We start from the raw sequence: 14,369 nt of genomic DNA, 5'->3' as shown, positions 1-14,369 counted from the left end.
AGACATTTTTGTGTCCGGAACTTGGCAGCTCCTGCTACATCAAACTTTTTTTAAAGGGTCAACCTACTCAATATCTCAATCAGCAAAATGTTGAAGATTTTGAATATCCTAATTGACAAATTTTGAAGGATCTCTGGGTAGTAATACTGGTTATAAATCCATTAAAATCACAAAATCCAAACGCCAAAAGATTAAAGGTGTGGCCAGGTTTTCCACCGAGAGTCATCCATCCTGGAACAACCCAAAATTTGTCATCGGCTTCCATCCCCCAACATGACAGTCCTCTCCGGCTCCACTAGTCCTTTTCGTAGAAACTTTTACGAGACTGGAGGTTCCCTTGCAGTACAACAAAGCTCAGGATCCGAACCGCGATTCCCGGTGATGAGCACCTAAGCAGTTTGCAAGAGGGCAGGGCAGCGGCTACCTAGGCTCCAGCTACTCAGGTTGCCAGTATTCGGGGGTGGAGAACTGGGAATAGTGCTCAGAAAAAGCCCCGCGGGGAGGTCGCTCCAGAGAACTGGCTTCTCCGGTAGGCCTCTCCCAATGCAATGCAATCTAGGCGGTTTTTCCAGGTGGCTAGTCAGTCCGTCCCCCCTCCCACCTTCTCCGAGGTTGGTTGACAACTTTAAGCCCCACTCCCTTTGCTAAGGGGCGGAGAAAGCGGAGCTTATAATAGACCTCGGTTGACCGTACACAGGGATAGGTGGGGCAGGGCTAACCAGAAATTCTTTTGTCTAACTTCTACTGAACCTATTAGTAGAAATTCGTCTCTACCTATTTGGATTGGTTAGAGAGATGTGCGTTTGGACTGGGTCGCTGACAGTTCTAGGCTAAGGGATGTATCCCTAAACCCCTAAAGGGTCTCCCGCCCATTCCAGGGGAAATTAATGATAATAGTTTACGTTTGCACAGCGTAGTCCCTGGAAGTCTTATTTAATCCTCTCGTTTGCTCAGAGGTAGTTAGTGCTAGCAACAGAGCCACCTCCCCCATCCCTTGCTTTAACTACCAGAGACCTCAGATACGACCCCAAACCCAAATCAAACCGCAATAATTTCATTAATTCTACTGGCTTTTCACCTTTCACTCCCAACTAGGAAGACAGGCTCTTAACTCTTCCAGGACTTTTCTGTCTTCTCTCCCAGATGCTATAACTTTCAGCCACCTCTCAACGAGGTTATGAAAAACCCTTTAGTCCTGTCTCCGCTGGCTCCAGTATACCAGGTGTGCGGTAATGGCCGGCCTGTTAGTTTCAGTGGCTAGATAGGCGTTGTTTTGTTTTGACGTCATTTAGGCTATAGTACAAGGATTCATGAACGTAAGGATTATTGGTTTTACATCGCAAATATTAGCTTCTGAAAAATGTGAACCAAATTGCTTAGATCTAATATTAGAATTCCGTTCCCCAGACAGGTGAATTTGAAATACAAAAGGTGTCTAAACTACGGTATCCATTTATTCCTCTTTTATTTTACACTCCTCACTCCAGAAAAACAATCTTAATTGTTGTTCGTCACAAATAATCTTCCAAATGCTGTCTCCCTGCTTTCGCACAGGCCCTATACCCCTATTTGGGATGAACTCCCTCCTCGCAACCCGGCTCTTAGCTCCCTTCAAAACTTAAGTAGCAGCTCCTTCAAAAGCCTTTCATCATTTCGCCCAGACGTTTGTGACTCCAGAGAAATTACTTTGTACATATTTTTGCTTATTTGTGCACTTGTTTCTTCCCGCAACAGAATATGACCTCGTTGAGGAAAAGGAATGTTTCATCTTTGACATCTTTTTTCTGTCCACAGTTCTTGACACATAGGCACCTAATAAATGCACATTGGCTGAGTGATTCAGCATTCTATGACGTCAGAAAGATTTGTGATTATGAATGGGTTGCTGTCATTTTCCTAGTTTCTTCCCCCAAACAAGTTCTTGGCAAAGCAAGCATATGGAAGAATTAAAGCAAAAATCTGCATTGGCCTCAATTCCTTTATTATTAAGTTTACTGAAAGGCAGTGTGGTGTAATGGCTAGGGAGCTGGCCTTGCAACCAGGAAAATGGGTGCGGAGGAAATCTTACTAAACAAATGTTGTGTGGATACATAAAAGGAGTAAGTCCGCAAACTCGACGAACCAGGCTTGGGTTCAAGTGCTGCCTCAGACTCGTCTTAGCATTGTGTGCCCAATTTTTCTGTGCCTCGGGCAACTCTCTAAAACCTTTTTGTTTGTTTGTTTGTTTTGACTGAACAAGTGGTTTCAAAGGAATAGGGAAGAGTATGGAGCTCCTCACCCAATCCAGGTAGCCAGCATCTTTGTAATTTAAGTTTTATATAGCCTGAGGCACTGAGGGGTTTGGTGACTGGGCCAGAGTCGGTCCGCCGTTAAGTATCAGAGGCGAGACTCGAACTTGGATCTTACATTCCAGATCCGCTCCCTATTCGTTAAGCCATTCAGCCTTTCTTCTAAGACTCATTTGCCAATTCCTAGAAGAGAAAAGAATTTGCCAGACTGGGAGCCCCCCATGCATGAAATGAGGTTTGGAACAAACATCTAAACTTATGTTTATAGTATATGTACATCAGAGAATGGAAATGTAGTAAATGAACACAATCAATTAACGAAAGAAAGTGTGGAAACATTTGCCTGAATCAGCCACAGGCTTCCCGCCTAACCCTTCACTTTGTGCCATGCAGACATGGTCAGTGTGTCACTTTGTCTTCAGGTGTGACTAGACCCCGGGGTTTGTCTCCCTTCTAGGTGAGCACCTTAGGGCTAGGCTCCAATCATTTCACCTCTCAGGAAAAGTGAAAAGCTACTTCCCCAGCCCTCCAGGATAAGGAAGTGTGCGCTCCGGTAGGGATAGGATGGAGTGGGGGAGGGTACAACAGGTTGTGGGGCTGCTGTTTGCACTGGAAGGTGTGTGGCGCTCCAAAGAGACTTTTCCGGTCTTCAGGAATTGCCCTCGCCACCTCCCTGCTGCTGTTTACTGCTCTCTCACTCCTTCCCTCCCTCCCTGGGTTGCCACCACACCCTCTATAACTCCGCACCCCCTCTGCCCTAGCCTCGGTCTTGCCCTCCACTTCTTTGGGACTCCTCCACCCTAGCCTTTTCTCTAGAGCTTTGGTTGCTCCCGCATCCAGTCCCCAGGATAAGGCCTTCTTTGGACTCGGCCCGCACCCCTCTCAGTTACCTCCCTTTCTGTTCCTGGCGTTCCCATCCTTCTCAATTTCTCCAGTCCTCAAGCCTCTCCACCAGCTTTCCCCTGTTCCCCAGGTAGCTCAGGCTCTGCTTCATCCCAGACCCCTCAACCTCTTGGGGTTCTGCAGGTCCTCCCTCTGGGCTGTATCCGCCCTTCCACCACCCCCAGCAGCCTCTTTCATTCATCCCACCATTGTCTCCGGGTCGCAGCTGCCGCCCCAGCCCACTCCTCCCTCTCTTCAAGTCTGCCTCCTCCCCCATCGCTGCCACGTAGTTGTTTGAAGGAACCAATGGGCGGGCGCCGCCAGGTGTCTCTCTTACCTGCACCACGTGGGGGAAGGTGGGCAGGTAGAGCCACATCCCCCAAACAGAAAAACCTTCAGCCATTGCGCGCGCGCCTCCCAGGGGTGCAGCCTTTCTCTTTGCTTTTTGCATAGACTCACGGGCAATTAAATACAAAGAGGGCCAAGCCTCAGAAGCTTTCCTTCCCCCACCCCACCCCCCCTCCCTCCTGCCCTCGGTGTGTAGCACAGCCAGGTGTGGGGTAGAGTGGTTGCACTGCCTTTTGCACCAGTGGCGGCGAGAAGGGGGGTGGATTTTCTTCCTTTTTCTTTTTGTAAAAGGGCTTGGCATCGGTTTTTCTTTTCACTACTCCCTCACCGCCTCAGCACTTCCCAGCCCCCCTTCTCCCCCTTCCCACCTATCGTCATGACGGCGTCTCCTGATTACTTGGTGGTGCTTTTTGGGATCACTGCCGGGGCCACAGGAGCCAAGCTGGGTTCGGACGAGAAGGAGCTGATCCTGCTACTGTGGAAAGTGGTGGATCTGGCCAACAAGAAGGTATTTGTTTCTTGGCGCTTTTGTCCCACTTGTGGGAGCTGGAAAGAAGTTCGCTTTAAAGAAAGGGAGTAGAGAAGTGGAGAGGGCGCAGGTAAAGAAAGGGTGGGTGGAGATGGGCTGTGCTGCCTGAGTGCTGGGGAACTAAAGGCCTCCAGAGACTTCACTGAAGTCGTTTCAGCCCCTCGAATTCTGGCCAAGCTCAAATCTGATACCAAGAAGGGACAATACCCTTGGGACACAAAATTGGAACCAAGGAGGGCCTTCTGCTCACGCCCCCGGGGCAAGCAGCAGCTACCTGTAGGGTCTGAGAATATCCAGCTTCCGCTGTCTCCCTACCCGAGTAGGATTCGCTGGAATTAGGAGATTGGAGGACACCGCCTGATTTAACCGACAGCAGCCGGTGTATGAAATAAAGGCTCTGATTATCTGACCATATCCCCAGAGAGGCTTGGGGGGCCGTCTCGGGGAGTGGAATGAGGGAAGAAGGGTAAAGAAAAGCAATCAGTAGGCGCTGAAGAGGAGGCGGGAGGGGAGAACTGACCCCTACTTTTCCTCCCTCCGGAGGTGGGACAGTTGCACGAAGTACTAGTTAAACCGGATCACTTGGAACTGACTGAGGACTGCAAAGAAGAAACCAAGATCGACGCCGAAAGCCTGTCCTCAGCCCCGCAGCTGGAGCAAGCCCTCAGACAGGTGACAGATAGCCCCTGTCCCACTAACCCCACCTTCACTTTCCCCAGGCCTTCCACTCCCTCCCTTGCCAAAGCTCCTGGCGCCCTGACTAGGCTGCTAGTACGGGGAAGGGAGGTGCACTAGGGCCGGGCCCTGGCGTGGGGACCAGACCTCGTGGGAGGAAACGGCTGTTCTGGGGTTGGAAGCTAATGGGGGAGCAGATGATTGAGCCCTTTTTAAAGATTTTCCCTTTCACCCTTACGACAATATTTATCCATTTCTCTAATTCTCTCCTTGTCTTCAAACTTGAGTCAAGGTAGCCATTATTTAAACTCAAACTGGCTTATAGTCAAAGGGAGGAAATAGCTTCAATTATCACAAATACACACTCTCCTCTGTGTGTGTCTCTCAGTCTCTCTGTCAGTCTCTCTCTGTCTCTCTCCGTGTGTGTGTATGTAGCTATGTGTCCCTCTCTTTCCCGACAGACCTTAGGCAATGCGATCGTAACTCGGTATAGGGCGGGCGATGTAATTGTTTGGGTAGACTGCCTAGATGTCCTTTGGGCTGTGGCTATCAGCCGTCGGGGCTACTCCGTCCCAGCTCCTCTGCGTTTCTTTGCCCAACCTGCTTAATCCACCTCAGGGGGAGCCGGAAGGCAAAGGCGCTCCTTGTGGTGCACTCCTCCCTCCTAGTTGCAGACTTAGTCCCTGGAGGTTTGTATGTATTCTGAGGCAGTACTTCCGTAGTTTGTGGGCTTCGTGGCATGGGAGGAATCCCCTAGTTCTTTCTTGTAAGCTGCGGTGTCTGGATTGGGGGAAGTGCCTTATGGCTTACCTGTGGCCTTTTTGAAAGACACACGCCCTATAGGTTGGCTCTTCTCTCCAGCTTGGGATCACAGAGAGTAAACCACCTAGGCGAGAGAGTCTGAGATGAGATTTGAACAGAGAGCTTTATTATTTATTTGTGATGCATTGACCCAGGAAAAGGATACTAGACTTCAAAAAGGTGAGGAGACAGGGTTGGAGATAGACAAGGTAGACTCCTGCCTAGATGCATGTGGTATATTTCCAATAAATGAATGTATTTTAAGTACCAGAAAATTCTGCTTTGTTTAGCACCAGGTCATTTATTTTGTAATGCCATTTGACACTTCTTAAGACAAAATTCAAAGAAATAAAACACAAGATGGAAGCAAATATTTTGTCCTGTTCTGGGTCTTTGTAACCACTACCTGTATTTCTTTATAAGTGGATGCTTCAGACATCTACCAAAAAGTACACTAGAAAATCATTTCATCAGGGACACCCTGTTGTTGAAATGAAAAAAAAGTCTCACACACAGGCCAGTAATGACCACTTCTTAAAAATAAGGGTTCATGAGCAAAAGGACACCTTTTAAGAGTTTTTCTCTTTCTGTGTCTTCTGGTATTGGTATCTTGGAGTAGATAGAAAAGTCCCTCAGAGGAAAAAAGAGGTGTGTAAGGAAGTTTTATGAAAACTTTTCTCCTTTATTGTTGCCCTGGGCAGCACTTGTACATCACTTGCCAGAAGTTAGCATGTGTTTCCTTGAGTATTGCTGAGTGGAACACTTTTCACAGCTGAACAGCTTGTAAATCTGTTTATCAGTTGTATCCTCCTGTGCGTCTTCCTTTCAGTTCAATCAGTCCGTGAGCAACGAACTGAACATTGGGGTAGGGACTTCCTTCTGTCTCTGTACTGATGGCCAGCTTCATGTCAGGCAAATCTTGCACCCTGAAGCTTCCAAAAAGGTAAGAGGACTCTGCGAAGAAAAGACTACATTTTTGTGTCTAAAGTTTTTTTGTTGTTTTTCTATAGTTTTTTCTTTAAATTTGTAAAATAAAGACATGACACTTTCATAGGGAAATGTTTCCTTAAATTACTAAAGTGGGTTAAACTGTTGAAATTTGAAGTGATTTAAGTACACAGGTTTTTTTAAGTTTAAAAAAAACAGCATTCTTTTTTTTTAAAATTTCAATTAGGTTTTGGAGATACTTAGCATTCTTTAGCCCAGAGACTGATCTGATACTTGTAATTATGTTGGAATACACTTATCTAGAAAGATGAAAACAACCAATTAATATACATTTAATAACCACCTATTTGCTAGGCACTTAGCTAAGCACAGGACAGGATGTTTCTAACTGTTTGAAAACTTGGTTTAAAAACAAAAACCTTAGTGCATTGGGCTTCCCCGTGCTGAAAATGCTTAGTTCGAATTTATTACCATCATTTTTTAGATATACCTTTGTGAGGGGGAAAAAATTAAAGGATCCTTATATAATATACAGAAATGGAAAACTGTTAAACTGAGTTACATCACACATTTGTATTTTTCATGAAATAAGATTGAAGCATGTAATTGTGAGTATTAAAGACCACTTCATCTTGTCAATTTCACGAAACTCTGGAGCTATTCTTCAATTTGCCTGATTTTGCTTTTATTTCTATTTCTACATATTTTATTTATGTCTATTTCTGATTTTGTTTTTAAGAAATTTAATGAGTGAGAAAACCTGAAAGTTGATGTCTACTTAATGTTCTCTCTGGGAAAAGTTTAGGGACAATATGTACAGTACAGCTATATATTCATAAAAAGTTGATGTTTGGAAATTAAATTGGATTAGACCCAATCATTTGATGGTAATAAGCATTCAGGGTTGTTGTGGTTTTTTTTTTCATAGTGACCTGAATGCTTTTTATTTAACTGCATAAATCATTTCACTGGCTTAGAATAACTTATGGCAGGCAATTAGTCAAAGCTACTTTCCTTTTGTTTTAATATACACAGTAATGAAGGGGCACATTTACATACCCCTGGTTTTCTTTTAAGAAATGCTTTACCATAATGCTGTTATTCCACTCAAATTTCAAAAGGTCTGGGCAATAGCAAAAGTAACATTCCATTTGGGCTTTTGCTGAGTGCCTACTATGGACAGGAATTGTTAGGTGCTGGGGAAACATTAACAAAAATAAGTTCTTGCCTTTAAGGAGTTAAAATGAATGAAAACAGTACCATTTCCTAGGTAAGGAGTATAGAAGTTATAACAAAGTCTCCTTAATAGACTCTTAAATGTTTGGGGCGGGGGGAGAAACATAACTGGAAAGAGAAATGAAGACCAACTCTATATTATGACCATTTTCTAATTGAGATTTGATCAAATATAGAAAACTCAAAGAATTAGTTTGCAGGATACACTTACCTTAGGGTGAATGTCTGTGGCGAATGTCTGCTGTTTGGGGAATCCAAAGAAGTGACTTTTTACCTCTTAAACTGTAAGGACTGACTACATTGGTGGTTTGGTTTCCTAAGGAAGAGACGAAAACTAGTCTTTTGTTTCTGACCACACATCATATGCCTAACACATAAATACATAAACCAGTAGTCAAAGACATAACATTTTCTTTTTAAAAAATTTTATTAATTTTTATCTACGTTGTTATTACTTTCCAATGGCTTTTCACTATCCCAATGGCTTTTCACTATCCCCTTTCCCTTTCAAATAGAGCCCTTCTGTATTACAAAGAATTGCAGTTAAGGAAAGCAACATAACTAGGTCTGAAAAAAGCATGCCTTATCGTACACCTACAGTCCACCACTTCTGCCAAGAGGTGGGAGACATGCTAGAACTATTTTAAAAGAACAGTACAAAATCAAGCTGGACCATTCTCTTCATCTCATCTTCTTGAGTTCAAATCTGGCCTCAGACATTTACTAGCTGTGTGACCCTGGGCAAGTCACTGTTTGCCTTAATTCCTCGTTTATAAAATGGGTTGGAGAAGGAAATGGCAAATCACATCAGAATTTCTGCCAAGAAAACCCCAAATGGGGTCACAAAGAGTCAGACATGACTGAAACAACTCAATAACAACAACAAAATCTGTTTCCATCTTTGAGGATGGACAAAAAACAGAAGTACTTATAGTATTAAGCAGTTGATAAAAATTATCTTATTTGGTTTTGAAATGTACTGACTTTAATTTAGATTTATGTTTATTAGGTAAGGATAGTATTAATCTTAAACTCTGCACGTAGGATCATAGAAGTGGAGCCAAAAAGGATCTTGGAGGCTCTTTAGTTGGACCCCTTCATTTTACATATGAAGAACTAAAACCCAGAGAGAGAAGTGATTTGACCAAGGTCACAATGACAGTAAGCTTTAGAGCTAGAATTGGAACCAGGACCTCTGACTTCAAATGCTATTTTCATTTACTATGCTAGTTCCCATCCAGTGGGGAGACACCAGATAAGTGTTGAGTAACAAAAAAAGAATAAATTCCCCTTGGTAGTAATTCCCAAAACAGGTAATACACATGCAGACTCAGGAGTTGATTATATTACTCCTATTGGGATGAGGAATTGTGAAAAGATACCTTTGCTACATTTTTTTTTATAGTTTTCAGAATTTCACTACATTGTAAGTCTTTCGGAGGTAGGGACTATTAAGTTTTTTGTCTTTGTAGCCCTTGTTATACCTATTATAGCACTTCGATTGAAGTAAATGCTTAATACATTAGCTAGACTCTTACTAGAATTTTACTATATAATATCTAGATAGGTACAGTAAATTAAAGGCTAAGATATATTTAACACCAAGTTTCAGTACAGCTTTGTGTGTTCTTTGTTAATGGCAAAATTGAAAGGATGAGATTTGCCACATTATAGAGGGTGATAATGGATTACAGTTAAAATACAATTTTGACATTATCAGGATAGTTAAATGAAAGATGTAGTAATATGAAGTGTATTAAAGCTTTAGAATAAAATAATATGGTATATATGTGGTAATCATTTCCAATTGTTCAACTGGTTTTTCTAATTGATTTTGAGATTTCATGAGATGAAATCATATACACTCAAAATATAGGAGGCAATTGATTGTTTTTGTTTGATTTTAAGTTATTTGGGGAACATAGAATAAAACACAATTTAGCTACTAGTAACTAACTTGTCCTTTCTCAGAATGTATTATTGCCTGAATGCTTCTACTCCTTTTTCGATCTCCGGAAAGAATTCAAGAAGTGTTGCCCTGGTTCACCTGATATTGACAAATTGGATGTTGCAGCAATGACAGATTGTATCCTTTTAATGATTGGGATCAGAACAAGCTAGCTATCCAGTAAAAAGATGCCTGGCTATTGACCTATATGGAGGTGTCAACTTTGAATCTTGGTGTACTTTTGGGAAGCAATGTTATAATGCAATTCTTTAAAGGGGATTTTAGGTAGAATAGACATGGCCCAAGATGAATCTACTCAAAATGGCAAAACTGATATTCGATGTACAGGCATATCATTCTAAAATACTTTTCTGTTTTAATGGGGCTGAGCAGTGGTCTGCAAGATAAACATAATTCAAGACAGATTTTGTTAGTAGGATGACTGAATTTCTGTGAAGGTGACTTGGGCTTTGGTGTGTTTGGCTTACTGTTTGTTTTTTTCATGGAGACTAATTGGAATAGAAATCATTCCCTTCTCTATCATTTATTGCCCAATCTTGCTTATCAAATCTTGGCACAGATAGAATCATAGAGGAAGAGCTGGAAGACAGCATCTATGTCATTTAGACCAATGCCTTCATTTTACAGATGAGGAAACTGAGGCCCAAGGAGGTCAAGCAACTTGGACAGGGACATATTGATAGTATCTGATGTGGGATCTGAACCCAGGTCCTCATTCCAGTTCCAGTGCCTTTTCCAAGGTCATTGGTTCTTTAGCTGGTTTTAGGTTTCTTTGGAATGAATTAGAATTTTTATTCTTATTTTTTTTTTTTGCCTTTTTCTTTTCATTAACACTTTTGATTCTATTCAAAACAGACTCTCTTGTTTTCTGGACTGTTCCTAATAAACTCAACTAACCTTTACTCAACATATCTTTGAAAACTTGGGGTATAGGTGTGCTTATGTTCGGTCTATTTTAATACTAGCATTATGTGTATTTTTGTATAATATAACATGGATGAGTTTGGTGTCCACAAACCTTAACCTATTGGTCATGAATGACAAATATTCCATTCACAGCTTTACAGTACTAATAAATAGTAACAGTATTCTGATATCACAGATAGGGAAATTGAGCTGTAGAACAGGTCAGGCTTTCCCTGCCCTTGCCCCCACCAAAGCTATTGAAGCAATTGAATCTCAGATTTCAAATTTCTAGACACCTTTAGAACTATTAAAAGATACATTTTCTTTTAAACTTTGAATATTTTTGCTAAGCCTCTTAGTGAATATCAGTATTTTGAGCATTGATATTCTCAATAACTATGATGTATTTTATTTTTAGAAATAGCCTTCCTGACTACTTTTCTGTTTACTGTTAGGAGTAATTTGTATTGGTTAGGATTGGTTGCTTGGAGTTGAAGTTTGTATGTTTCAAGTTTTAACAAAGGATAGATCACTTCAGTATGACTGGTTCTTGGGAGGAGGTTAGAATGAGTTCAATTTAAGGCAGTTCCCCCTAAAATTCTTTTTGAAAGACTGTTTGACTACTTATTGGCACAATCTTAATACTAACTCAGAAGGATGCTAAATATTTAAAATAGCTGAGTTATTCATACTACCTTTGAATCTTTTAAAATATATGACACACACACACACAAAAAAAAAACCTTAGAAAACTGGGTGCAGTGGAACAAAGTAGCCAATAGGTTTTTAAAGAGAAGGAATCACTATGGGAAGATTAATAGACTCAGTGATGTTAATAGAAATAGAAAAGATTTTACTTCTAGGTAAATATGTAGATTGCAGTTTATTATGCTATTCAAGATATGAGTGAGAACTTTTTTATTTTTTGAAATTGTCAGTCACAACTAGAGACTGGTAGTCGTCTTAATTGTTCACCATTCCATTTATCATCTGCAGCTCAGGAAAGACCTTTTAAAAGTTTAATATTTACTTTAGAGTTTATTATTTTCACATGTACAATCTGGCCTACTTAGTGCCAAAGTAACTACTTTTTTACATTTCTTTTTCCCTGATGATCTTTATTTTTAAAAATAAACTTTTATTTCATTTTTCCCTCATTTACATTTCCCAATGTATTCCTTCCATTTTTTCTCGTAGAGGGCAACCCCTTACCACGAACTTTAAAAAGGGGGTAGGGGGAGGAACAATTCATCAGAACTAACCAACATTTTAAAAAAGTCTGACATTTTATGTTGTGTTTAATATTCATAGTCAGGTGACTTTGAATTCATCCGTTAATCACTTCTGCTATATTCATCTAAAATATTTTTGTTAATTGATGTTCACAAGATTATTTACTCTTTTCTTCTTAGTGTGATTGCATGGTAGACTGTCAATAGGACTTCTAAAACTTAAAAGCTGGACTTTTAAAGTTTACAAGCCTTGAAGGATGGACAAGGAACTATGCAAGAGGTCTGTTGGGTAGAGCTTGATTGAAGCGATGATATCACATCACTTACTGACTCTTCTGGGTGGCTTCCCAGAAATCCTGGAGATGAGAATTCTGAACTGTGAAATGGCAATAGCTGCAGCAAGCGTCGCTACTGTAAGCTAAAGACACAAAAACATTTAGCATGAACTTTTAAAAAATGTACTCAAAGGTTTGCCTAATGTCTGTAGAAATACCCCATACAAATTTGATGTGGGCGGATGACTAAATGCAGTGTAAAGCCAGGGTGTTTTCTTTTGGTAGTTGTTAGGTACAAGACAGGTTTATCATAGTACAGTTTCTCCGGAGTATTTTGCTAGGTTTAATATAACATTTCTAGAAGATTTTTTTCAGAGTTGTGGGGTGAGGTTATTTTTAGTGGGTTTTCTGTTTGGGTTTTGTGGTTTCATGGGGGTTGGGAGCTTACTCTTAGTTGGGCAGGGGCACTGAGAGATTGTGTCATATCCACAGTCACACAGCTAGTATGGCTAGTGTCAGAAACAAGGCTGGCTTGCACCAAAGTCTTCCTGATTGGTCCTAAACCCAGTGCTCTGCCCTTTATATCACCCTACCTCTCTCTGTTTTTGCAATCTTTTCACCCTACTTCTCCTTATTTTTGCAGTCTTTAAAAAAATATGAAGTGAGCTTTCAATCATTATAGGACTCTTTTCTTTGATTAAAATCTGTTTAGGGTGTCCATAGATTTGAATCTAAGTACTAAAATGCTGAGTTTATAAGTTTGCCTACGGCTCTGTGTGGGCGCACAGGCATTTATGGCATATGCAGTCAATCTGTGATGCTTTAATTTACTTTGTAATGCCTATTCAGAGAAGCAAGTTCCTTTCATCAGAACACAGGCACCATTTCTTCAGGTCAAATAGAGCCATCTGGAACTACATTTCAAAATTTTTATGAGTGTCCTTATCTATGCAAAACAGCTTCATGATGCTTGAAATGTAGGTCCGTTCTGTACTTTTAGATCACAAAAAGACCCTCTTCTTTTTAAAGTTTTAGGATGACAATGTGGCATCCAGAACTCGATGAACATGTTCAGGTCTTTAAGCTTAAATGTCCTGTTGGCAGTTTTGCAGCACTGGTAGCCAAGTAGATAGGGAGTCATGTGCCTGAGGATTACCTGCTCAACCTGGTCAACCAGTGTGGGAGTGAAAGGAACATCTTTTAGCCAATTCTTGTCAAGCAGGGATTGATAGCTTTTATAGGATTAGAGGATTACAAAAATCTCTGTTTCATCTGCAAATGGTCCATTTTCTAGACAGTGCTTCATTCTTTGTGATTTCTCTTGGTATCTCAGAGTAGAAGAGTGATATTCCCTTAAAAAGAAATAAAGACATAGAGAAGTTAGGTAACTTGCTGCCAGATGTTTTACAAAAAAAAAAAATGTTTTACATTTACAAAGAGCATTAAAGTTTGCAAAGTGTTTTCTCTGTTTTATCTCCTTTGATTTCTTCAGATTATTGAACACATTACTTTTTCTATCTTCCCAATTGATTTTTATGTCCTACTATTATAAATTTGAGACTGGTGGATGTTCTTAGAGGGAAAATTAGCACTGCAGCTGTCTGTTTTCTTAGTTTTATGATTAAAAACATTTCATGGACTTTTTTTTTACATCACATTCATTTTCACACACACACACACACACACACACACACACACACACTCTCACACATGCGCGCACGTGCATATGCATCCCTGCCCTACCTATAACAAACCAACTCTTGGAAGAAAGGAAAAAAAAGAGGAGGAAAAATCAATTGCTAAAACCAACCAGCACAGCAACTTTGACAGTCTATATAATATTCTACACCCTTAGTCCCACACTTTTGCAAAGAATGTGGAGGAAGGCCTATTGTCTCATTTCTAATGTGGTGCCAAACTTGTAATTTCATAGTGTCCAACTTAGGTGCCATTTTTCTAGATTTCAATAAATGTTTTATAAACCACCTAGGTTTATATTATATATTCCCTTAAGAAATAAGGGAATAATGCCTCCTTTATCGATGAGGAAAGTGGTTGGGGGAAATCATTCTCTCTGGGTGAATTTTTGGTGCAAATTAAGGATTTTGTCTCAAGCAAGACTAGTGATCTTATTGTATTTGGTGCTTGGAGTGTCTCCAGTAGTTCTTTGTTGCCTATGACACATACTAAAGGATTTCCTTATTACCCCTAACCTGGCTTTTGTTGTCTGTATTGGGTTTCCTGGAGAGGACCTCTTCTGATGTTAGACCTCTGAGTTTT

At 40.9% G+C, this 14,369-nt stretch overlaps 1 protein-coding gene across 1 annotated transcript in view; it reads left to right on the top strand.

Moving 5' to 3' along the window:
* Nucleotides 1-3,894: 3,894 nt before the first annotated feature.
* ESRP1 (epithelial splicing regulatory protein 1) overlaps nucleotides 3,895-14,369 on the top strand; it is an 85,483-nt gene continuing 75,008 nt past the window's right edge. The window contains 4 exon segments of the mRNA XM_036738958.1: nucleotides 3,895-4,026; nucleotides 4,591-4,719; nucleotides 6,353-6,466; nucleotides 9,679-9,793. Coding sequence (XP_036594853.1) covers nucleotides 3,895-4,026; nucleotides 4,591-4,719; nucleotides 6,353-6,466; nucleotides 9,679-9,793 — 490 coding nt within the window.

This window comes from Trichosurus vulpecula, chromosome 1, assembly GCF_011100635.1.
Source record: "Trichosurus vulpecula isolate mTriVul1 chromosome 1, mTriVul1.pri, whole genome shotgun sequence".
Taxonomy (NCBI): Eukaryota; Metazoa; Chordata; class Mammalia; order Diprotodontia; family Phalangeridae; genus Trichosurus; species Trichosurus vulpecula.
This window is presented reverse-complemented; position numbering and strand designations above follow the sequence as displayed.